Here is a 22998-nt window from a genome sequence, read left to right as displayed (position 1 = left end):
CCATCGATCGCTTGCGAATCAGCCAGTCAATGCATGTTTTCGTTCGGGGAATTGAAGAAGCAAATCGATGGATCTACCTGCAGCATTCGTTCTTATGGCCCGCCCACCAAGCGGTTTTGTACCTAAGCGGCCCGACGGCCGACGCACGGGCAGCCTCGACGAAGTCGACGACGACGCAGATCCGGATCCGTTTGAAGAAGGCGGGGGTGACCTGACGAGGAAGACGGCGTTTTAATTGCTGCTAGTCTTGCCGGTAAGGAGCACGACGCCGGGCGGCTCCACGCCGGCGCAAGTGTAAAGCTCGGGAATCCCCGTGGAGGTCATGACGGCAAGTTTGTCATCCAGGATGGCGGCCGAGAGCGCCTTGGTGGGATTGGTGCCCTGGTTGAACTGCCAGTGCACCGTGCCCTTGGGGAACACGAACATGTTGCCCGTGGCCAGGTCCTGGGTGTAGAGCTTGTTGGCCGTGTCGACAACGAGCAGGAGCAGCAGATAGATCGCAGGCGCGCGGGTGGGTGTGCGTGGGGTTGACGGAGCCCGGCGGGTACGAGAGCGCGGCGTAGGACACGCGCTCTGGCTGTTGAGGACGACCGGGAACTCCACCATGGAGGCCTTGGTCACCGTGAAGTTCTCCGGCGCGGGGGCGGTCTGGTGAAGTACTCGCCGGTGATGTTGGTGGGGTTGCCGAGCGGCATTCCATCGTCGACGGCGACGCGAAACAGGCGTGGCCTGGCCTGGCCCAGTACAGCCTCTTCGGCCCAGCGCAGAAAGTGAAACAGCCTTTCCTGACCATTCAAATCCACGGCGCCTCGGATATTCCTTGCCCTCCCTCCCTCCCCGGAAGGAATCATCATCATCAAAATCAAAAAGTGCACAGTCTGGCAATGACTCTGTTTGTGTTTGCTGCCTTACAATTTGGACTGCAACAATCTCATAATTCCCTTCAGCAAATTCTCATAATGGATTTGGAGTTCAAACTTTGATTTATTAAATATAAATAACACTTACCAACTTGGCTTGACATACAAGCAGTAGAGAATTTACCAATCTCAAAGCAAAGCAGGCCACCACATCGTATCTATACCACAGCACGGGAGGAAAAAAAAAAAATTCCGAACACACATTTGCCGTTCCTTTACACTTACTCTTTCGTGTTCGGTTCAATTTTTCGTTCGAATTCGTTTCTGTTTCTGCTTGTTTTTGTTTTTTTTTTCTCACACGAACAGGACGAACACCAGAGCGGCTCGTCCCCATCGCCGTGTTCTTCGCTCCGCCTCCGCCTCCGCCACCGCCGCCGCCGCCCCATCGAATCCAATCCACCCGCCAAGCTTCTTGTGCCTGCGCGCTTCTCTCCCCTTCGCCTCCCCGCAGGAGCCGTCCCCGAGCTAGGGTTTTCGTGCGGATTTCTAGGGTTTTGACTCGCGCCCGGGGCATGGCGCCGTCGGTGTGCGGGCTGTGACGGACGGGGACTGTAATCTTATCTACCTAGGTGTAGGAGGAGATGATTACCGAGAAGCCCAGCTGGATTCGCCACGAGGGCCTGCAGATCTTCTCCATCGACATCCAGCCCGGCGCCCTCCGCTTCGCCACCGGCGGCGGCGACCAGAAGGTATCCTGCGTTCTTCCCCCTCTTGCTTACTTTGAGCCTTGTTTGAGCTCATCATTGTAAATTTTGCCTTGCTCTTTTTTATTTTTGCAAGGAGAAATTTTTTTCTGCTAATTTACCTTGTTAGTATAGATCGTGCATAGCCTTTCTCAGTGACACAATTGATATTTGCGGAATAGGGTTTCAGTGGGAACTAGTGTGCGTAAGTGCATGGTGGTGGTGATTTGTGCTCGTCTTTTTACGGAGTTCTCTGCGTCTCCTTTTGTACTTTTGGGATTCGTCATGGAGGATTTAGGGGAATTGGCTCCTTTGTGCGTGGTAACTGTGCCAACTGTAGTGTTGGTAACTTATGCTCCGGTGATGTCCCTAAGGTGAAAGGGTTTTAAGATGAAGTGTTGCTAGTCGCTTATGACGATCCGTGGGTTGAGCTTGTTTGGTTAAGGGTAAGATTTTGGGTGAATTGACTATTGGGAGGGATCTGAGATTACCTTAGGATATGTTGTGATGTAGTGACCGAATTTCGGTTGGAATTTTTGTGTGGACACTGTTTATTGTGTCAAATTTGAATCTCATTAGGTTGATTAGAGTCGTTGGTGCTATTTTTGGTCCATTTTAGTTATCACGTTATGTTACAGTGTATTACGGTTTCGCGTTGATGTGATCCTGTTGAGTCACACTTGTTACTAATTTGCTGTTTACGTGATACTGCGGTATCACCATTGTTTGATCTCTTTCATTTGTCTTTCGTAGGTGACCTTCTCCTTGCTAAGTTCCTTTTATTTGCTTCATTGTTGAAATAGGTTCGAATATGGAGCATGAAATCAGTGGATAAGAACAATTCCAACGATGATTCCAGCCAAAGGTTGCTAGCTACAATCCGAGACCATTTTGGATCAGTAAACTGCGTGAGATGGGCCAAGCATGGCCGCTATCTTGCTTCAGGATCAGATGATCAGGCTATCCTTATTCATGAGAGAAAAGCTGGTTCTGGAACATCTGAGTTTGGGAGTGGAGAACCTCCAGATGTAGAAAATTGGAAGGTCGTTATGACCTTAAGAGGGCATACTGCGGACGTGGTAATTATCTTCCAAGATTCCACCTGTGCTGTGTTTCTGCTCTTTTTTCAGTTCTTATTACTAGCTTTTTGTGATCATTACTGTTTAACTATCGAACGCATTTTCCATTTCTTATGCCTAAAGTAGGTAGATCTTAATTGGTCCCCTGATGATTCAACATTGGCTAGCGGCAGCTTGGATAATACTGTTCATATATGGAACATGACCAACGGCATTTGCACCGCCGTCTTGCGAGGGCATTCCAGCTTGGTCAAAGGGGTTACCTGGGATCCTATTGGTTCTTTTATCGCAAGCCAATCAGATGATAAGACTGTTATAATATGGCGTACAAGTGACTGGAGTCTTGCTCACAAGACAGAAGGCCATTGGGCAAAATCTGTATGTTATGTTTCATGAATTTTGTTATTAACTTTTTTTCTGTGATCGACGCCGTCTTGGCTTGCTGAAAGCGTTTCTCACTTTCCTTGTTCCTGCAGCTTGGTTCAACGTTTTTTAGGCGACTTGCTTGGTCACCTTGTGGCCATTTCATAACTACGACTCACGGTTTCCAGAAACCTAGGCATTCAGCCCCTGTGCTTGAAAGAGGCGAGTGGACTGCAACTTTTGACTTTCTAGGGCATAACGCGCCTGTTGTGGTGGTTAAGTTTAATCACTCAATGTTCCGTAAGCATTTCTCAAATGGTCAAGACACAAAGGCTGCATCAGCTGGATGGGCCAATGGAGCATCAAAGACATCAACAAAAGAACAGCAACCGTATAACATAATTGCTATCGGAAGTCAAGACAGAACTATTACTGTTTGGACGACAGCAAGTGCGCGGCCATTATTTGTTGCTAAGCATTTTTTCTCTCAAAGCGTGGTTGATTTATCTTGGTAAGACACTTTGGTTGTTTCTTTATGATCAGTATTATCATGTATAGTCAAGCTCACGGTGATTCCGTTCTTTTTTGTGGCAGGAGCCCTGATGGTTATTCACTTTTTGCCTGCTCCTTGGATGGATCAGTCGCCAACTTTCACTTTGAAGCGAAGGAGCTTGGATACAGGTTAAGTGATTCTGAACTGGATGAATTGAAGAGGAGTAGATATGGTGATGTTAGAGGACGGCAATCAAACCTTGTTGAAAGCCCTGCACAGTTGCTGCTAGAAGAAGCATCAGCAAAGCAATCGGCTGTCAAAAAGGGGACTTCCATTGTCCAGCAAATTCAAGGACCCCCAAAAGTTTCTGCAGATGTGCCTAACCCAGCTCCCGTTGTGCAAAATCAGAAAGCTCCAGAAGCTTTACCCGAAGAAGAGAAGAAAACAGCAAGTCCCGCTGCTGATGATATAAATAAAGTTACCCGGTTATCTAGTCCAGTGAAGCAGAGAGAATACCGGCGTCCTGATGGCCGGAAAAGAATAATCCCAGAGGCAGTTGGATTTCCTTCCAACCAGGATAGCATACCCAACCATTCTCAGAATCAGGTTGTGGATTTTTCATCCCTAGATCAGCGAATGAATGGAACAAGACCATCTTATGGTAGTAGCGGTAACTGTAATAACTGTGGTGTTAGGGATCGCTCTGGTGTCACAGCAAGGGTGAACATTACCGAAAGTCTTGTTATTCAAAAAGCTTCAACCGGTGCTGGCAATGATGGAAGACTGAGTGTGGAACACACTGGATCTGTAGTTCCAGGCTCTTTGAACTCCTGCTCTCCGCTTTCTATCCATGTATCAAATAAGAGAGACAATGAGGATTCTTTGCCAGTCTGCCTTGAAGCAAAGCCTGTAGAACGTGCTGCAGGTGATATGATTGGTGTTGGCGGTGCCTTTTCAACAAAAGAAACTGAGATAAGGTGTACAAGAGGAACAGAAGCTCTTTGGTCAGATCGTATCTCTGGAAAGGTTACTGTGTTGGCAGGCAATGCAAATTTCTGGGCTGTTGGTTGTGAAGATGGTTGCCTGCAGGTGAGTAATATCCCTCATTGGAATTTCTTATAGATCGATTCTGTGTTTCGATTTGGATGCTACTATGTAACCCCTGTCAATTATTTCTGGAATAGGTTTTTATTTTCTGGCAATCTGCTAGTCTTTAACACTTAAATTCAATTGTTCTGAATTAATTAGGTTTACACAAAATGTGGAAGACGAGCAATGCCAGCAATGATGATGGGATCTGCAGCGGTTTTTATAGATTGTGACGACTGCTGGAAATTGCTTCTTGTCACAAGGAGAGGTCTAATGTACATATGGGACCTCCATAACAGGACCTGCATTTTGCAGGATTCTTTGGCTTCTTTGGTTGCATCCCCAGATGAGCCATCAGCAAAAGATGCTGGTAACTATTTTACATCCAGTCTCAAGTTCTCATGTACTACCTGCGATGGCTAATCTGAACTTTGCGGTGTCTTAGTGTTTGCTGAAAAGTTGGTGCTTTGTTGACAGGTACAGTAAAGGTTATATCTGCTAAATTCTCAAGATGTGGCTCACCTTTAGTTGTTCTTGCCAGCCATCATGCTTTTCTTTATGACATGAGCCTGAAGTGCTGGCTACGGATTGCCGATGATTGTTTTCCAGCATCAAATTTTGCTAGCTCATTTAGTTTCCCTCAAGGTGGAGAGCTAGGCAAATTGCAGATTGATATAGGCAAGTTCATGGCTAGAAAGCCTATCTGGAGCAGGTCGGCGTGCACCTTTGATTGCTTTAGTATCATAAACACTTGAAACTATTCCTGTGGCATGCTAGTGCGCTGCGTATCAGAGTTTGCTCTGAATCTGCTGGTGTGTGGTGTTTCTATTTCAGAGTTACAGATGATGGGTTTCAGACGCGTGCCCATTTGGAGACCCAGCTGGAAGCTTCTTTGGCTTTGAAGTCACCACAGGAGTACCGCCAATGCCTCCTGTCCTACATACGGTTTTTAGCTAGGTTAGTTCATTATATTTTTATTTTCATGTCTCTGGATTATCCTTAGGTCGTAGCATTGTTTTTGTGAGCCTTTGAATTTCTATAGTTCAATTGATTGAGAACATATTTGAATTTCTATATCTGATGAGAACTATTTAGTGATGCTTTGCTGAAATATTTCTTTTCATTTGATCTTCTTTACATGCAGAGAAGCAGACGAATCTCGTCTTCGTGAAGTTTGTGAGAGCTTCCTAGGTCCTCCGATGGGCACGATTGGTTCTGCGTCATCTACGAATCCCAAAAGCCCAGCGTGGGATCCTGATGTTCTTGTAAGTCTCCTTGTTGGTGGTTATTTGCGTACTAGACTCATCCACTTACATTTATGTCCACAAAAGACAGATTGTTTCAATTTTTCGCAACTAGATTCCTTTCTAGATCATAATGGTTCAAGAACTGTAAATAGATGACACCACAGTTCTCATACATATTCTTGATCTACATGATGTCTAGCACTCCAGTCTGTAAACTAAGTGATGCCAATTCTACAGGGAATGAAGAAGCACAAACTTCTTAGGGAAGATATCCTTCCTTCAATGGCATCGAACCGGAAGGTCCAGCGGCTGCTCAATGAGTTCATGGACCTCCTGTCAGAGTATGAAGCTACCGAGACCAAAGCTGACCCGATGGATGTGGCGCCGCAACCAGCAACAGAAGCCAATGACAACGTGAACACGTCGTAGCTCCAGTCCGGTTTCTGGAGACTTACTGACCCCTCGGTAAGTACAATAGGATAGTTTAGCGTGCATACAGCATTGTCTACTTTGAGAATTTGCCCATATCAGTCAATTAATTCTGCATGTAGATTGTTTAGCAGGGCGACCTCGGTCAAACACTGATTTTGAACCCGTTAGTTGTAACGCTGAGTGTAACAGTAGAAAGGAAGCGAGGTCGCCTGGTGGTTGTGTAACAGTAATCTGTAGAAGGTCGGATAAACTCATGTCCTTTTTGCTTTCCCAAGGCAATGTAGTCTTGATGCATGGTTCTTACTCCTTAGTGTGCAAGCTCAGGCTGTGTGTGTTTTTACTTTTGTAGAAAATTCTGGTTGTATGGTTAAATGTATTAGACACAAGAGCTGGAGTAGAATTATTCAGGCATAGAGGTTGTTGGTAACTGAATGAAGATTTCCATCAAACCTTGTGGCTCCTGTATGAATTCCCAAAAGTGATTCAATCGTTCAGAGGAGCAGTAACAGGAGGATTTTCTCTCTCTCTCTCTCACTAATGAGCGGGTGAATTGAACATCTTGGTTAGCTTTGGGCAATTTCTCTCTCGTACATACGCACTCTTTTCGGGTGGTTTTTATCACGAAGAAAAGGTTGAATGAATCCAAGGTCAGGCAGAGAGGAAAGCCTGGATGTTAGGCCTGAATGTTTGAGCGACGGCGGCCCAGGCGGCCTGCGTGGGGTGGACGTCGTCCCAGTAGAAGTGATTGCCGGGGTCGGTGCACAGCGTGTACTGCCTCTTGCCGTTGTCGTCCTGCTGCCCGCAGTAGCCGTCGGCGCTCAAGCTCTCGCAGCACGGCCGCCTCGGCTCCGCGAACCGACCAAGGCTGCTGCTCTCCGGCGACGGCGAGTCGACCAAGGCGGCGAAGGGCGCGTTGAGGTCGAGGAGGAGGAAGGTGCGGTTGGTCGGGTCGAGCGCGGCGAGCACGGACTGCAGCGCCGTGTTGTGCTGCGCGGCGCCCATGTTGGCCAGCGGGTCGCAGCCGCTGTAGTTGAGCGCGCGGGTGAAGAGCGGCGTGCACCCCATCGGGTGCAGGTTCGTCACCACCACCTTGCGCATCCCCACCTCGTCCCGCAGCCGCCGCAGCTGCTCCCGGAGACGCCGCACCACCGTCGGGATGTACGCGATCGCAGCCTGCACGTCAACCACGGTGAATGCCATTGCAACTCATCAGCTTCAGATTGTACTCTACTTGTGTCGTAGTAACTAGTAAGGCAGTAAGAAGCACTGACGTTTGTGCTGTTGTCCTTGTCGGCCGCGTAGGAGTAGTCGTTGCCGGAGACGACGACGACCGCGACCCCGGCGTCGCAGCCGCGGCTGGAGGGCGGGTGCTGCGCCTGGAACAGGTCGATCTGCGCGCTGATGTTGCGCTGGAAGTTACCGGTGTCGAGCACGCCGGAGCCACCGACGGCGAAGTTCATGCCACGCGCCAGGAGCCCGCGGGCGGCGCCCCGGCGCAGCTTGTAAGCCACTGGCGTCGGCATTCCCATAGCCGAAGCTGCACGTACGCCGCACGAGTCCAAGCAGCGTACCAACAAAACAGTCAGTGCTAGGAAAAGCTTACGATTGACAATAGTGTATACATTAGCTACTGAGCTTGAACCGCTGGAAAAGGAAAGGTTAGGTGATACTCCAGGTTGGGAATCTTTACTTGCCCCTTGTTCTAACACAGATGCATGTGCCTGCAGCTAGCTGTTTATGTTACTACTGGCTTATGTTACTAGCAAGTCAGTGAGTGATTCCACTGTAAGCACGCCATTGGCGGATTCAGATTGCCTTTTGATTGGAAAGGCCATACCAGTGCGATGCATACGCACGTCAGGCAATTCCACTTTTCAGTTTCTCACCAATAATTTAAGCTGCAAATTAACACCAGCAGGGTGAGGGACAACATGCCATGCTGCTGAGAAAACCATCAAACATGCAAGGTGATCACACCCGGCCCTCTTCTGGAAACTGCCAGTATTTTAGAGAGATCAAATTGGGTAAAATAAAAGGAACCAGGTGCAGAGGTGGAGCCATACAAAACAAAAAACAGAAGTATGCATTTCATTTTTATGTCCTCTCTGTGGTGCTATCTGTATTCTGGCTAATAAGTGCTGCATCTGGGGTCAGAAATGACAGGTTGGTTACTAGTGACAGATGGTGATGCACCACCACCTATCTAGAAGCTAGGCATACAAGGAGTACTTGATTTCCAACACATGTCGGTTTGATTGAGATATGTGTTTCGGACGTATATACGAATTTCTGGCACGCTACGCAAGTAGCCCTCTAGACCACAATATATATATATAGCTGCAGAAATATCCTTCTTCTTCTTTTATATATTCATTCATAATATTGGTGTGTGGACTTGTGTTGAAACATCACGCGTCATGTAGCCTGTAGGTGAAACACACATGCTTATTGACATGTATGCTGCTCGATCGATCGGTTAATGGCTCACACACGAGAAAAGAATGGGATCTCTTCTTAGTCTGAATCGGTCAAGATTTACTCAAACAGATGCATTACTGCAAGAGCGAGGCGAGGTGCGCATGAATGGTTGCCTGCCGGCTGCGGCTGGATCTTGAGAATAGAATTGAAGGCGGCTACGTCACTACTGTTGCAGCATATATGTCTGCATCTATCTGCTTCTTTTCTATCAGCTACTTCATGGCGTTTAGCTAGCATGGGCATATGTATTGTTGCTAGTATTTAGCACTCCAAGAAGAAAAACTAGAGCTAGCTGTGGTTAATTGCTGCTATCCTTACTGGATTAATCATATATGCGGATTACGTATAAGAAAATCGTACAGATCGATTGACCCTATCGACCGGCCGCCACTGTTGAAAATCTGCGAACAACATTCGTCATCTCTTGTGTATACACAGTACGTGTGATGTAAGGCCAGCAGCAGCAGCAGGAGGAGGAGCAGTGAGAGAGAGGGAGGGAATTGATTGGCATCCCAACCAACGCGGAAAGCACGCCATGAATGCGAGCAAAGTTGCGATGGATCCACCACCCCAATGCAGCAGCAGCAGCAGCAGCCTCCTTGTCCTTGCTGCATTGATCGAGGAGGGAGGGGACAGGGGACGTACCTATGAAGTCGGTGAGGACGCGGCCGTCGGAGAAGCGGCCGGTGGGGCGGCCGGGGAAGGAGAGGCCGTAGGGGTCGTACCACGCGTGCGTCAGCTCCCGCCCGAGGTCACCCAGGTTCCCCGTGTCCGCGTAAGAGTCACCAAACACCCACAGGGAAGAAGGAGGAGGCTTGCCGTTGCCGCAGCCACTGCTGCTAATATTGCTTTGCTTGCGCAGCTCCTCATCCAACGCCTCCGCCGCCGGCGACAGCAACGCCACCACGACCACACCTTCATGATCGAGTTGGCATGTGCAAAGATGTAGTGAATAAGCCAAGGATCGGAAGGAAGGGTTGACGGTGCATAGAGCGACCGATCGAGATTTATGTAGCAAAGTTGTCTTACAGAGAAGAAGCGCCATGGTCGCCAAAGCTGGGTGGCTCTGATGATTATCCATGCGCGTCTCCGGCCGACTCAGTTAGTTGCTGGAACGGAAGGGAAAGACCCGGATGCTGTGGGCAAGGCGTCCCGTCCCGCTGTGTGTGTGTGTGTGTGTCTCTCTCTCTATATATATAGACACTAGTCTGAATCAATCTAGTAGCGGTGAAGTGCTTGCGCGGCGCTGCCGTGCATCTGTCTCCATACCCCTCCTCGTGGCAATGGCATCCTCCTCATCGATCGGTCATCGCAGATAAATGAATTCTTCGTTGCTTGCTAGTAGCTGCCCTGACCCTGTGCTGTGTAATCAATCCATCTCCTCCAACTGCCACCAACTCTACTCTACTCTACTCTACTGTTGTGTTTGTGTTTCTTGATTCGTCTGCAAAAGCTAGGATGAATGCACAGCTTGCCATGCCATGGCCATCTGCAAAAGGGTTATGCATGCCCAGCTTGACACGATTCTTCTTCAGCTTAAAGCCATTACATTTGTAATGTAATGTAATCACAAGCTTAAACAGTTCAACCGTACGTCGACATTTCGTCGGTTCATCTTACACCCAGCTATGTACGTACTTAATTGCTTGTACACTTAAGCTTTAAACCCATGTTACTAGCTAGCGCTAAATGCATACTGACTGCTAGTACTAAGCAACGTGGTGGTTGGTCTGATGGATGGACTCTCCGATATGTTGCATGCCATCATCCCCTGCACTGCATGCATGCGGCTGTCCTCAATGCATGCATCCTGATTAGCAAATTGGCAGTCAAATATACTTGGACTGCATAAGCCAAGGACAAGAAGCGTCCAAACTCTGCTGCGTCATCATCCTCCTCCTCGGCCACACAATTACGTAGTTTTCTTTCCACGGAATGTCGGCGCTGGCTAATTGCTTACTACTAGAGTATAAAACAACGGTGAGCTAGTGCAGGTCCGGTCGCAGAATCTTGGCTTTCAGGGATGCATGCTAAGCATATACACTTGCTCATCCCAGTCATCATGCATAAAGCTAAAGCTGCTACCACAAAATTTATATTGCTTCAGCAGCAACAGCAATGACGGCGGCCTGAAACGGTGTGCTCTTGCAGCTGCACAACGTGCTATAACAATTTTTCATCACTACTACTCCATCGATCTGTGGCAATTTGAAGTGAACGATACTCGGGAGTCACCGATCGAAGAATGCATCAACTGTGGCGAAAAAGAGGTAACGGTAGGCCATGCATCAACAGTCAGAGCACAGATCATCCAAATGTTCAGAACCTGTGAGGTTGCTTTCGCCATCGCTCATACATTCATTCAGATGCCATGTTAGTAGTGTGTGTGATTCACTTGAGTTTTAGCAGAGAGCTACAGCACAAGGGAGGGGGAGGCAATAGTCCAGTCAGATTCGGTATCTACTAGTACTTCAGTGCTGCAAGTGACGTCAATTTGGCACGTATGTCTCCAGGTGCATGCGGAACATTTCAAATCAATTTGCAGTCCATAAGAACCAATGATTGAGATAATGTTTGCAGTACGTCGAATGCGACTAAATCTCTATATTTCAGATTTTATGCACGCCAGGGTTCGAGAATGCAACGCTGAGATCGATACAACGCATGTTAATCTCGTCACTGTTTGGTGACGAGCTCCTTGACAAACGCAATGACCTTAGGTACATCGGCCGTCCACGCAACTGAAACCGGTGATCGAGTGACCGGTCCACGGGTTCTCTGAATTCCACCTGCACCGAAATCATATGATGCAGCAGCAAGTTATGATCAACCAGTAACAATAATCTCTAAGGCGTAATCGAAGTGTGAAACTGTTGCTCACTTCTTCAGTCCCAGGTCCATTGATGTATGCCCGGTGCAGATGCCCTGGGTCTCCACACTCACCACGCCCTTCCTGAACGTGAAGTACTCTGGACGAACTAGTGCGGCGAAGCTCACCGGATCATGGAGGAAAACCACTGAGCGATACGCATAAATGTGAGCTGAAACCGTCCCTGCTCCGAAGATGTCAGGACATCACAGAGAGATACATGGTTTCAGCATACCAGGAACGCCGTAAGACTCGACGTGCCAGTCTCTGTAGAACATGCATACGTCGCACAGGAACTGCGCGTGCTTCCCTTTTGAGTTCCTTAGCTCCAAGAGATCCTCGTCTGCAAGCAGTAGTAAGTTGACATGGTAAGCTGAGACCATCCAGCTCTAGTCTGATTCTATAAAATTCAAATGAAGGGTTGATTGCTTCAGAATTCAGGGAAGATGAAGAACAAGAACCTGTGAAACTGACTTGAGTTGTGATGTTCAGATCAACTACGTAGATGTCTGCCCCAGAAGTGATAACTATATCAGCTCAGCTGCTTCAGGCTCAGGGTCGCTATGGATCTCACAAGAACATATGCAAGCATTTATTAGTTCTGACAACTTACGTTTTCACTTTTTTTTTGTGTGTGTAGCGGACCAAAGTGTTTGAGTTTGACACTGCATTTGCTTCTGCTGAAGGGGTACAGGGAAGAAGCTTCCCTTCCCAACCACCACCATCTCCCTCGGACCAGGGGCAAGCTCGTAACTTCCCGTCTCCGCGACCGCCCGTCCCTTCCTCCTCCTCCCTATCCTCCTCGATCGATCCATCGCCTTTGCCTAGATTCCCCTCCCCTCCCCTCCCCTCCATCTACTTCCTTCCAACACCGCCACCCAAACCCTAGCGACACTTCCTCTCCAGATCCCGCCTCATGGCCCCCCTCCCCGCTCGCCTCCTCTCCGCGCTCTAGCTCCGGATCCCGCAAGCCATGGACCCCGCCGCTGCGCCGGACTCGTGGGAGACGGCCGACATCGACGGGGCCATGAGCCGACTCATCCTCTCTGCGAGGCGTGTCTCCTCCTCGCCTGACCTCGCAGACCAACAGGACCGCCCGCCACCCCCGCCGTCGTCGCAGGGCCCCGCGACCTCGGCGGCACCGCGCGAAGATTTGGTCGCCCACGTCGACCAGTTCCTCCGGGAGGCGCTCGAGAAGCCGCGGGAGAGGCTCTCTGGTAAAATTCACAACTTTCTCTTCTCGACCCTGCCTTTTCGCCCCCCAACCCATCCGATTTCTCGGTGATGCCAAGTTACTAATTAGGCTGGGTGATTAGGCAACATAAGGCGCTTTTTTTTTTGTTTGGCGCGCCAAATTGTCGCTTGCTTGTTTCGAGCATTGTACAGATGCTCTTGTGCTATGTAGCCTGGTGGCCTGTTTCCTAGTGTTATATGCTGTACCCATGTTCTTCGTTCATACTGGTAGTTACAACGTACATACACGTGTGCTGTCTTTATTTCTGCTTCACCACTAATCCATTGGTGAAGTAGCATGTTAGCTTCGTATCTGGAAAAACTGACTAATTCACGCAGTGTACCACAGCTCCTTAATCTGTGTAGACATCCCTGGCCCATGATAATGATCAGCATCTTAGCAAACTCTTTGCTTTAATTGATGGAATTTTCGTTTTTTGCTGTTGTGCTTTCTGTTTTCTGCCCACAGTTGGTGCATTGCATTTTTCTGCGTGTTATTTGCAAGCTTCTGCAATTAGGAATGCATGGGATTGTTGTATCTTACGCCAATCTTATCTCTTTGCAGTGCTAAGAATGGAGCAAGATATTTTGAAGTTCATTCGTGACCCTGGACAGACACAGTTTGAATTCCATGGTCTTCCAACTTCATACCTGCGTCTTGCGGCGCACCGTCTGGCGCAACATTATTTCCTCCAGTCCATTGCTATACCAGACAACAGTCTACCTGATGGGACTGGTTCGCGCATTATCCTCCGTAAAACGTCGTCTGAGTGCCGGCTGCCTGCTGTGCGCCTTGCAGACATTCCAGTTAACCTGCCACAAGAAGAAAGCAGCTCTGTGGCCAAAGTAGCTATTAAGCAGAGGCCTCAAAAGAATCTCCATAGCATGAACAGCTCGAGTGCTCACTCTTCCAGGGACAACCTTCAGAAAAGTGTTGAAGAAAGAAAAGAGGAATACAACAAGGCACGTGCACGGATATTTAACAACAGTAGTAGCAGCATTGCTGCTGATGGAAGACCAATTGATGAAGTGACTTTGCCCAATACTCTGCATAGGTCCACTTCCTTGGAGTTGAACACGAGCAATAGACTGGGTCAAGGGGCTGAAATTTCTCTTGAAAGGAGTTTGACTACCACTTCAGGTAGCAGCAGGTCAAATAGAAGCAACGTTGAGAAGGAGCCTGCAGTTAATAGAAACAGGCAAAACAATAGGGTTGCAATTTTCAGAGACCGTGAGTCAGAGCGCAAAGATCCTGATTATGACAGAAGCTATGACAGGTCTGTTTCTCATAACACACCTCTTTACTGTTATTTACCTTGGAAATTTCCTCCCTGTGCACAGAGAGCTTTTATAGTTAATTTTTACCATGCTTCTGCTGCATAATTTATTATATGTTGCATGACTCTTCCTTTTAGTTTAGTAAGTTGACTCCTACTTCATTTAACTATCGCCTTAAGTTTTCAAGTCAACTGGTGAAGTATCAGTTTGATTGCTGTTATAGGCGTACTTATTGCAAAAATATATATCTTTGCTCACCAGGAATAATTTTTACAGGTATATGCAAAGATTTGATCCTGGATTTGGCTTTAATGGAGGCCCATACACCATTCAACCACTGTTTGCCCCTGCTGTTAACTACAACACAGAATTCCCCCAGCTTGGTTCAGCACACCGATCTCCTGTTGCTATTGAACAGCAACCTCTTCCAATGGCTCAGCACATTCCTGGATCCTGGTCAGCGGCACAAGCATCTAATGCAATCTGCTACGGGCCTCCAGATGGTGTAATGGCACCTTACAGTCCTGGTCACGCTGGTGCTCCTCTGAGATCGTCTGTTTTCATGCATGCTTCACAGCAATATGCCATACCTTCACACCCAGGAGTCCCATTTGTACATCCACAGGAATCCATGGGACCATTTGCACAGGTATGTATATGTATTTTTCATCCTTTGTGATTTCTTTGACGGTCATACTGAGTTGATATCTGCTAGACTATCATTATAGAGGCTTATTATACCCGAGATAGTATATGGTTGATACTCGCTATAGTGGCATGATATGCTCCTAGACATCATATTACACAATATTCAACTTCCTCTGGTGTATTGTGATGCTTGTTTTCACAACTTTGTTGTAGAACATGTACCTTTGAATGAAGTAAAAATCCTAAGATGCAATTGTCAAGTTCGCTTCTGTCCTGACACATAACCTTTTTTTTTGGCTCAGACTCACCAACAACAACCCGAAGCAAGTTTGCGCTTTGCCCGGCCCCGGTGAGGGGCCCGGGCATGCCTGCACCTGCCAGCGTGCACCCAACATGTCAAATTGGATGAGATATCCGATTCATTTGTTGCTGGCAGATGGTAGCAGGCATAAAAGAACTGAGAAGCGCAGGGCAGAGGCAACCATCCGCTTGATCTTGTCAGCTTCTGCGCTCTCGGTGGTGTTGATCCCTGCGTATTGAGATGCAGGAGGGGCACCTTGTACTCCTTCTCCTTGAAGCAAAAGCAAGTTGAAGATTGACCCCTAGTCCGCACAAAAGAAGCTGAGAAGTGAAGGGCAGGGCCCTTCAATTTCATGGCCCTGCCAGCTTCACTTCTCTGTGCTGTTGCCTGCTCCTCTTAGACTGAGATGCTGGAGGGGCACGTCTTGTTGCTTACTCGTTGGATGGACTGTAGTCGAAGGGTTGCAGTTGATGCCTGGGTGCATGCTGCATGTGGCGGCTGAGGAGAGAAAAGATTGGGATCGTTTATTATGTGGATAAACCATGAGGATCTGGGTTAGTCTGATTCCTGTTGATATTCAATCTGCTTTAAGCTTGGTCATTGCCTTGCCACTTACAAAAGTGAACTAAGTGCAGCTGTTCCAACGGACAAGATAATTCTCTTGTTGCTGGCTGTAGCGGCACTGTGACTTGAAACTTCAAGGGGTTTCGGACAAGCTGGAATGAGGATGCGTCTTCTTGTTGCCTGCTGCAGCCGCGGCACCGCCTGGCAGGTCTGTTGCAGCTGACGAGGAGTTGGCTGTGTTGTTTCAAGATTCTAGTGTGTGTTGTACATCAGCGTTAGACCCAACTTTTTTCCTGTACTATGTCAAGTAACATCTCTAGATGGCTGGCAAACAAAGATGATGACGAATGATGGATGCTACAACGACTGGCGTTTAGCAATTCTACAGTTAGATGAAGTTATTGCACGTATGATACTTTTGCCTCACCTGTTACCTGACCTTCCATCTTGCTGTGTGATATAAATGAACTAGTACTACATTACATACATCTGTAGGGTATCCTCTTATGCAGATGCAGCTGTGCATGTGTTGACGTGATTCATGCCTACATTAATGGAACGGGGGAGGGAAGAGTGAAAGGCAAAGGCGTGGAGGAAGGAGGAGAGAGGCGATGCCGCCATGATTGCGAATCTCCGGCCATCATTCCACGGCCTGCCGATGCAGCGAATCCAACAGATATCTCCAAGAGAAGAGAATAGACGAGAGAGACCCAAGCGATGGATTGAGCACACGTGTATTAATGATGGCAAGCTTGGGCTGCTCACGTTACTTCAATTGACTGATGCTCTGAATTCAATCAATTGTTATGCACTGCTGCTTCCAGCTTTACTTTCACCTGTTTTGCATCTATAAATACCTCGACGCCTCTCAACTCCTTATCTCGCTCACGATTCAGTTGTTGCTCTCAGTGGGAGGAGGAGGTTCGTCTTGTTCTTGTCGTAAGTTGCAGTTTGTTTTGCTCAATTTGTTCTTCTTTCTATTCTTTCTATGTTGGTTGGTTACATGCATGGTATTTTACTTACTCTATGAGTATGTTTTTCGTGTTGTATATATGACGAAATAGGGGGAGGAGATCAGCATTCATCAATGGAGAAGGTGAACACGGAGCTGGCCCAGCGCAACTGCTACATCATGGAGCAGAACGAGAGGCTCAAGAAGGCGGCCCAGCTGCTTTCGCAGGAGAGGCACAAGCTTCTCTCCCAGCTCCGATCCAATGCCCGGCTCTCAGTCGACTCCAAACGGCAGCATCAAGACGCCCAGGACGGCAGCAAGGACAAGGCCGCCGATTCATCGTCTTCCGGAGCGTCCAAGCAGGAATAGTGAAGCTGAAAGATCATCTTGTGTTTCTGAATTCTGATGGGTTATATATAGATCATCAACTGGTTGTCGTTTATTTAACATGTTACTGTACTACGGTGCCGCTACATGTTTAATTACTTTGTGTTTTAGCGTGGGTGATCCATGTAGCGTGGGTGCTGAAAATAAAATGTAGGTGCCTCCTGGGCCTGTTTGTTTGGTTAAGAACCTGATTACTAGTTCCCTTGTTAAGCAATGGAGCAAATGATACCATCCTTGATAAGCAATGCAACTTTTCCTTCACTTGCAGCAACCGAGGGATCGTTTTCGTCTCCGTTAGTCTTGAACGCATGGGCACTTCTCCATTTCTCCCAGGCAGTGCAGCATGAGCATGGCAGCCAATCCTTTTATTTATTTTTTGGGTCTGAGATCAGGATAAGTTCATGGGCAAAATCTTTATTTGACATCAGAAAATATGAGACTTCCTTCTTTGCCACTGGAAGAATCAGATTTCTTATTTTTCATCGGTTTTATTTTCATTTTCCACTATGTTAGCCTTTCAGTCAAAATTCACTATTCACTGGTCTGTTTACGGGCAAAGTACTGGACAACTCTCATTTTCCTCTTACCATCTCAAAACAGTGATCTTCTATTTCTCTAAAAACTTAGAATTTTTTGTACGTATTTCACAATGTATGTGCAAACCTATGCAGAATTTAAATTAAAATTCGTAAAAAAGACTACTTTTATAATTTCTAACAATCGTTAGGATCTCAAATAAAATCTCAAAAATCTAAGAAAATTCACTAATATTCTTTTTATATGATAGACTAATTTCTAAATTTATTTTTCAGCCCTAAGTTCTTTTGGTTGTCCTAGGGTATAGAAGGAAAGAAAGAAGGCGAACAATCAAACGGGCCAAGTATTTTTAGCCCATCCTACTGTCGGCCCACAAAGGTCTCGGACTGCTGTTGCGTTCCGGAGTACCACCACGCCGCTTGCAAGCTCTAGCCCCTAGCAGAGTAGCAGGTCAGGTGGGCATCCGCCTCTACACTTCTTGGGTTCGTGATTCTCTCCCTCTCTTCACCCTCTGGTTTTCATTGGAATTGATATCCCGTCTCGACCTTGCCACCTTTTTTGCATAATTTCTTGTGTTTTTCTTTCGTCTACAGGTGGTTCAGTGATCGGGAGTAACCTAGGCTTCGCAAATTCGGCGGAGGGTCGGAATTCACGGTTTTCATGAATATAGGAGGGCGGTGGGAATTCGGCGAGCGAATTCAATTTGACCTTGGCAAAATTCTGCCGAATCGATCATTTGGTAACCAACCGAATTTAACAGAAAACCGACCACATTTTTTGTATTTTTTGTGCTTGAAAACCGCTCGATTTTCTGCAAAAATCGCTCGAATTCTATTGAAAACCGTTCGGTTTTATCAAATTTTAGTAAAGGTTAAGAAAAACCAAAAAGTAGCTCAATATTGTAAAATTAATAACTAATTCATCTGAGCTTCAAATCAAGTGATTTTTTTTGGATTACTTGTAACATGATCTACATGATAAAAGTATTTATACTCATGAAAAAATTGTATATTTTATGTGAGAAAAATATTTGCTAAACTTAGTTAAATGCATAGTTAATTATTTGCTAATACAAAAATCATTAAACCAACTTTTTAGTATTCTTACACGATCCTCTATTTTCTAAAAATACATGAAGTCACGAAATAGTTATTGTAACGTACATGAAAATTCATAACTAATCCATCGCACCCCCAAATTTAGTGAAACCACTTTTATTAATTTACTTAAACAATACTTTGTGTAGGAAAAATAATGGTAGACATGGTAGAGTTAATTACAGTGTTTTTTTCTTAACATATCCAATTTATGCTTGTGAACTTGTAAAATCTTGGAGAAATTAATAAAACTCTAAATGAAGTGAAACTAATTATATAGATCCTCTTAAGGTACACCCTACAAACAAAAAATATGTGTTTGAATGTTAATATTTTCCTTAACATGAGCTAATAAATGAGCTGCACGTTTTTTAAAGCACATTTTTTCTTTTTTCCCCCAAACTTCCTCTCCATTAAATATGATGCAAAGGACATTTTTTTTTTGAAAAAAAATCACATAAGGTCTTAGAATTGTCTCTAGTATTTTTAGATTTTTTTATGATTTTTTATTTTTTAATTCAAATTCGAAAACTAGTCGAATTCAGAATTCGGTGTGTGAACTGAATTGACTGGTTTTCGTGGTTTTCAACTCATTTGTGAACCCTGCAGCAACCATGAGGTACCTACCGAACCTACCACCAATCTATTGCATCTTGTGCTCGTTTTGAGTTTGCTTGTGTTCGTTTCATTACCTCGTCCGACCAGTAGGACTAGAGATCCGCCGATTCTTACCATAGAGTGCAAGAGTGTACCTTCCCCCCAACAACAAATTGTGCGTAAAGATAGAGTTTTTATATAAGGATGGAAGTTGTGAAATGCGTTGATTGGGTTAACAGGACTTCACGTAATCATCCTGGATCTACTTGAATCATTATAGAAATTAGTACTGTACAGACTAGACTGTTCCATTACTTCCGAATTCTAAGGATTAAATATAGTCAAGCTCTTTTACTAGAGTAATACCTAACTCATTAGCTATCTGTAATATAAGATGTAATCCTCGCCGTTCAATTGCCCGGGTATTCTGTCTCGTACATATCACATTCAGTTGACCTTTGACACTTTGTGGTCTTTTTGCCACCTGTTTTTGTGCATTGCTGTAAGTTGCAAACTGAGGTCCTGAAGGATGCCATCTCCCAGGTTGTTGCCGAGTCCAGGGAGAAGAACAGGAAGTTTACGGAGACCATCGAGCTCCAGATTGGACTGAAGGACTATGGTCCGCAAAAGGACAAGCGTTTCAGTGGCTCTGTTAAGCTGCCCCACATCCCACGCCCCAAAATGAAGGTCTGCAGCATGTGGAGGAGGTAAGGCTCTGATAATGCTTCTGTTTAGTTATTCTTTGCTTACAATTGAAAATAACGAATGTTACCGAATCGTGATTAACAAACTGTGGTGTGACCTTCTTTTTGCCACAGTATATGGCTATTGTTAGAAGTGTGACTCCTGATTTTACTGTCTGTCAATATCCATGCTATATGCTACTAAACCTGTAAATTACCTGAAATTAGTAATCAATGTTTTGACCTTTTAGATATTGTTTTCTCTACGTACAGTTGTGATTATTGTTCTGATTCTGCTAATTCTTCTGTTTGCAGGCTGAAAAGATTGGCCTTGATTACATGGATGTGGAAGCTCTTAAGAAGATGAACAAGAGCAAGAAGCTTGTCAAGAAGTACCATGCTTTCTTAGCCTCCGAGGTTGTTATCAAGCAGATTCCCCGTCTTCTTGGTCCTGGTCTCAACAAGGCTGGCAAGTGATCTTTTCTATTATCCAACCTTAGAATGAGCTTTACTGGTTCATGTTCCTATCAACCCATTGATTTGTTATAGTATGTTGTTTCTGTGAGAAAATATCTATTAGCCGTATCACGTGAGCACATTTTTTAGTTATGCGTATGTCGTGCCCTTAGCATATGCTCGCATGATGGCATGGTGTAGAAGTGTTTTTCTATTGTATAGTCGTATCGATAAGCTCCACATGATAAGTCAAACTGTGTCTTCAGCGGAAGCTCATTTTATTTTGAACTGGAATGCACCGTTTTGTACTTCTGCTAATGCTCCATTTTTTCACCAACTTAACTAGCACTATACGGAGCAGACTCCCTATCCGATGAGCGCTCAGAGTGACACTCATGTCATTAACACCTTTGACATCCTGGTGTTGATCCTGGTTATTCATCATGGTGTTTTGAATGGAATCAAGGCAAGTTCCCAACTTTGGTTACTCATCAGGAGTCCCTGGAATCGAAGGTAAACGAGACGAAGCTACAGTGAAATTCCAGCTCAAGAAGGTCCTTCGCATGGGTGTCGCTGTGGGTAACCTGTCGATGGAGGAGAAGCAGATCCAGCGAAACGTCCACATGAGCGTCAACTTCCTGGTTTCGTTGCTGAAGAGGAATTGGCAGAACGTGAGTCCCCTGTCTGTTTTGTTGTTGCGTCTTCTGTATCCACATCAAGTGAAATACGTATAACTTAGTTGAGCAACAGACCGTTTATTCAACAGAAGTTGACTTGCACTGTGATGTTCATTTTGCAGGTGAGGTGCCTGTACATCAAGAGCACAACGGGGAAACCAAACAGATTGTTCTAACTTGCTGTGCCCGTGCCGTTTGAAACCGATACCATAGTGGAGTTTGTTATGGGAATGGGGTATGTTTATGCGTTAATCTATCGTGCTGTTGTGAGTTTTGGTGTCTGTTCAAGTGAATAATGTGCCTGCCTTTCTGATAGTGTTTTTCCTCCGTCTACGATATGCTGCGTTTATGCACGTTCTTTCTTCTGATCTGATGCCGTGTCCTGCGCTTACACGCGATGCATCAGATTCCTGCCATGCACAGCCATCAAAATGCTAGTGTTGTTGCCTCAGATCGTGATGTTGTTAACTTCGAGATGCTAGTGGATGCAAGATTTGCCTTAAAATAAAGGAAATTGTTGGAAAGGTTTTTTGTCACAAGAAATCTTGAGATGGCTTTTGGGCTGGAGAAGGGGTTTGCCAAAGGCTCAGATAAAAAGAAGGAGGACCAGGCCCAGCCCAGCCCAGCCCAGCCTTCACTCCTCAAGCTTGGACCCGACCCGAAGAGCTGAGCAATGTCTCCTCCGCCTCCGCCACGCCTCCGCGCCTTCCGCCGCGGCGGAGTCCTCTTCGCGGCCGGCTGGTTACCCAGTAGCCCTGGGTGCCTTACTCTCCGGGCGAGTCTCAGCTCCTGCAGTGGCAGCGTCGGCCGCGCCTACTGCCTCTTCTCCGGCGGCGGGAACCGCAAGAAGCAGGTGCGCGCAGTATGCATCTCTTGATTGGTTAGCCCACCAATTCGGGGGTTCCTTGTTAGAAGGATTTATTCGGTAATTCTTTTTTTTTTTTTTTGGTTCGAGGAACCCTGTCGTCATTTGTTGGCGATGACCTGAATTCTAGCGTTGCAAGGTGCTAAATTGCCTATCCTTTGGTGTAAACAGTCAATCCTACATTACGCTGTAGATTACTGGCAGATTAATAACGGGATCGGTTAAATGTGTTTGTTTACACTATTTGAGAATCAGATGGACACCTCTATGTGGATCAGGTGGAAATTTCTTTTAGCCAAAACCCTTATGAGGATGTATATTGATCTTTATGGGGATGTACATACAGAATCCTGAATGTTGTAATTTAGGAAGATAATAACATAATCATGTCAGTTTATTACGATACTTAACCGAGCTGTTGTAAAATTGCACATTTCCTAGGATTTGATGGCCCTCTTTGGCATGTAACAGGATTTTTCTATAAAAAATAAACTAGCACTGTTATTTACGAGACAATAGTGCAACTAAGTAGTGCAGCTAATTTCTGCGAGGATCCAAAATTACACACTGATATTATCACAAACTGAGCAATTTTTGTTACAGGACGAAGCTAGGAAAGCGCTGGAGAATGCCCTGGGGCAGAAGAAGACAGAGTTTGAGAAATGGGGTGTGGAAATTGAAAGGAGGCGGCAAAGGGGCCGGCCTGGAGGTCCTGCTGCTGGTGGTGGAGGATGGTCTGGAGGAGGTGGGTGGTTCAGGTGGCTTTCCAGTGGAGGTTTCTGGGATGCAGCAAAACAATTTGTTCTGACAATCCTCGGCATTATCGCTGCGGTAAATTCAGAATAGCCTTATTACCATGTTGAGATCCCAACATAAATGGCTCCTAAGTCCTAACTATTGCTCAATTTGCCTTGCAGTTTTTCCTGATTGCGAACTTCAATGTACTGATAGCAGCTATTGTCAATTCATTGCTGGTTGTGCTGCGACAAATACGGCGTGCACTCTCCTTCATTGCTTGCTGTGTTTTCCAGGGCACATCGGGTCCAAAGTCTGTACCAAAATCAAGTATC

General features: G+C 46.2%; 3 protein-coding genes and 2 pseudogenes across 4 annotated transcripts in view; 3 read left to right on the top strand and 2 right to left on the bottom strand.

Moving 5' to 3' along the window:
- The first annotated feature begins 914 nt into the window (after nucleotides 1-914).
- Nucleotides 915-6738, top strand: LOC133901320 (protein HIRA). Of its 2 annotated transcripts, XM_062342635.1 has the most exons (10): nucleotides 915-1609; nucleotides 2407-2682; nucleotides 2809-3060; nucleotides 3159-3556; nucleotides 3640-4627; nucleotides 4787-4997; nucleotides 5105-5339; nucleotides 5462-5584; nucleotides 5772-5892; nucleotides 6112-6738. In XM_062342635.1, the coding sequence occupies exons 1-10, from the start codon at nucleotides 1502-1504 to the stop codon at nucleotides 6301-6303; spliced, it is 2904 nt and encodes a 967-aa protein (XP_062198619.1). In that variant the 5' UTR covers nucleotides 915-1501; the 3' UTR covers nucleotides 6304-6738. The 2 variants fall into 2 exon arrangements, with proteins under 2 accessions (XP_062198619.1, XP_062198620.1); XM_062342636.1 differs by lacking the exon at nucleotides 915-1609 and having other exon boundaries at nucleotides 2552-2682; nucleotides 2806-3060.
- A 93-nt stretch (nucleotides 6739-6831) lies between these two features.
- LOC133901321 (GDSL esterase/lipase At5g03610-like) lies at nucleotides 6832-10078 on the bottom strand. Its single transcript, XM_062342637.1, has 4 exons — nucleotides 9814-10078; nucleotides 9430-9699; nucleotides 7578-7843; nucleotides 6832-7479 (listed from the first exon to the last, which is right to left on the bottom strand). The coding sequence occupies exons 1-4, from the start codon at nucleotides 9863-9865 to the stop codon at nucleotides 6955-6957; spliced, it is 1113 nt and encodes a 370-aa protein (XP_062198621.1). The 5' UTR covers nucleotides 9866-10078; the 3' UTR covers nucleotides 6832-6954.
- A 1382-nt stretch (nucleotides 10079-11460) lies between these two features.
- Nucleotides 11461-12468, bottom strand: LOC133902272 (probable uridine nucleosidase 2; annotated as a pseudogene).
- On the top strand, nucleotides 12347-21239 carry LOC133902270 (uncharacterized; annotated as a pseudogene).
- Nucleotides 21240-21677: 438 nt separating this feature from the next.
- The window catches only part of LOC133901285 (uncharacterized), a 1587-nt gene continuing 266 nt past the window's right edge, over nucleotides 21678-22998 (top strand). Inside the window, exons 1-3 of the mRNA XM_062342593.1 lie at nucleotides 21678-21916; nucleotides 22532-22759; nucleotides 22846-22998. The exon at nucleotides 22846-22998 is cut by the window's right edge and continues 266 nt beyond it. Of these exons, the coding sequence (XP_062198577.1) occupies nucleotides 21737-21916; nucleotides 22532-22759; nucleotides 22846-22998 (561 nt within the window). The 5' untranslated portion in view covers nucleotides 21678-21736. The remainder of the gene's footprint in view (nucleotides 21917-22531; nucleotides 22760-22845) is intronic.

The sequence above is a fragment of the Phragmites australis genome, chromosome 20 (assembly GCF_958298935.1).
Source record: "Phragmites australis chromosome 20, lpPhrAust1.1, whole genome shotgun sequence".
Lineage (NCBI taxonomy): Eukaryota > Viridiplantae > Streptophyta > Magnoliopsida > Poales > Poaceae > Phragmites > Phragmites australis.
Note: the sequence above shows the minus strand (reverse complement) of the source record. Positions and strands in the feature narration are given on the sequence as shown.

Excerpts from the sequence above, each read along its gene's own strand:
- LOC133901320 (XM_062342635.1), top strand. The coding sequence starts at position 1,502 with ATGATTACCGAGAAGCCCAGCTGGATTCGCCACGAGGGCCTGCAGATC. Across the intron at positions 3,557-3,639 it reads AGCGTGGTTGATTTATCTTG|GAGCCCTGATGGTTATTCAC; the intron begins GTAAGACACTTT and ends TTTTTGTGGCAG. Across the intron at positions 5,340-5,461 it reads AGAAAGCCTATCTGGAGCAG|AGTTACAGATGATGGGTTTC; the intron begins GTCGGCGTGCAC and ends TTTCTATTTCAG.
- LOC133901321 (XM_062342637.1), bottom strand. The coding sequence starts at position 9,865 with ATGGATAATCATCAGAGCCACCCAGCTTTGGCGACCATGGCGCTTCTT. Across the intron at positions 9,700-9,813 it reads GACCATGGCGCTTCTTCTCT|GTGTGGTCGTGGTGGCGTTG; the intron begins GTAAGACAACTT and ends TCGATCATGAAG. Across the intron at positions 7,844-9,429 it reads CGTCCTCACCGACTTCATAG|CTTCGGCTATGGGAATGCCG; the intron begins GTACGTCCCCTG and ends GCGTACGTGCAG.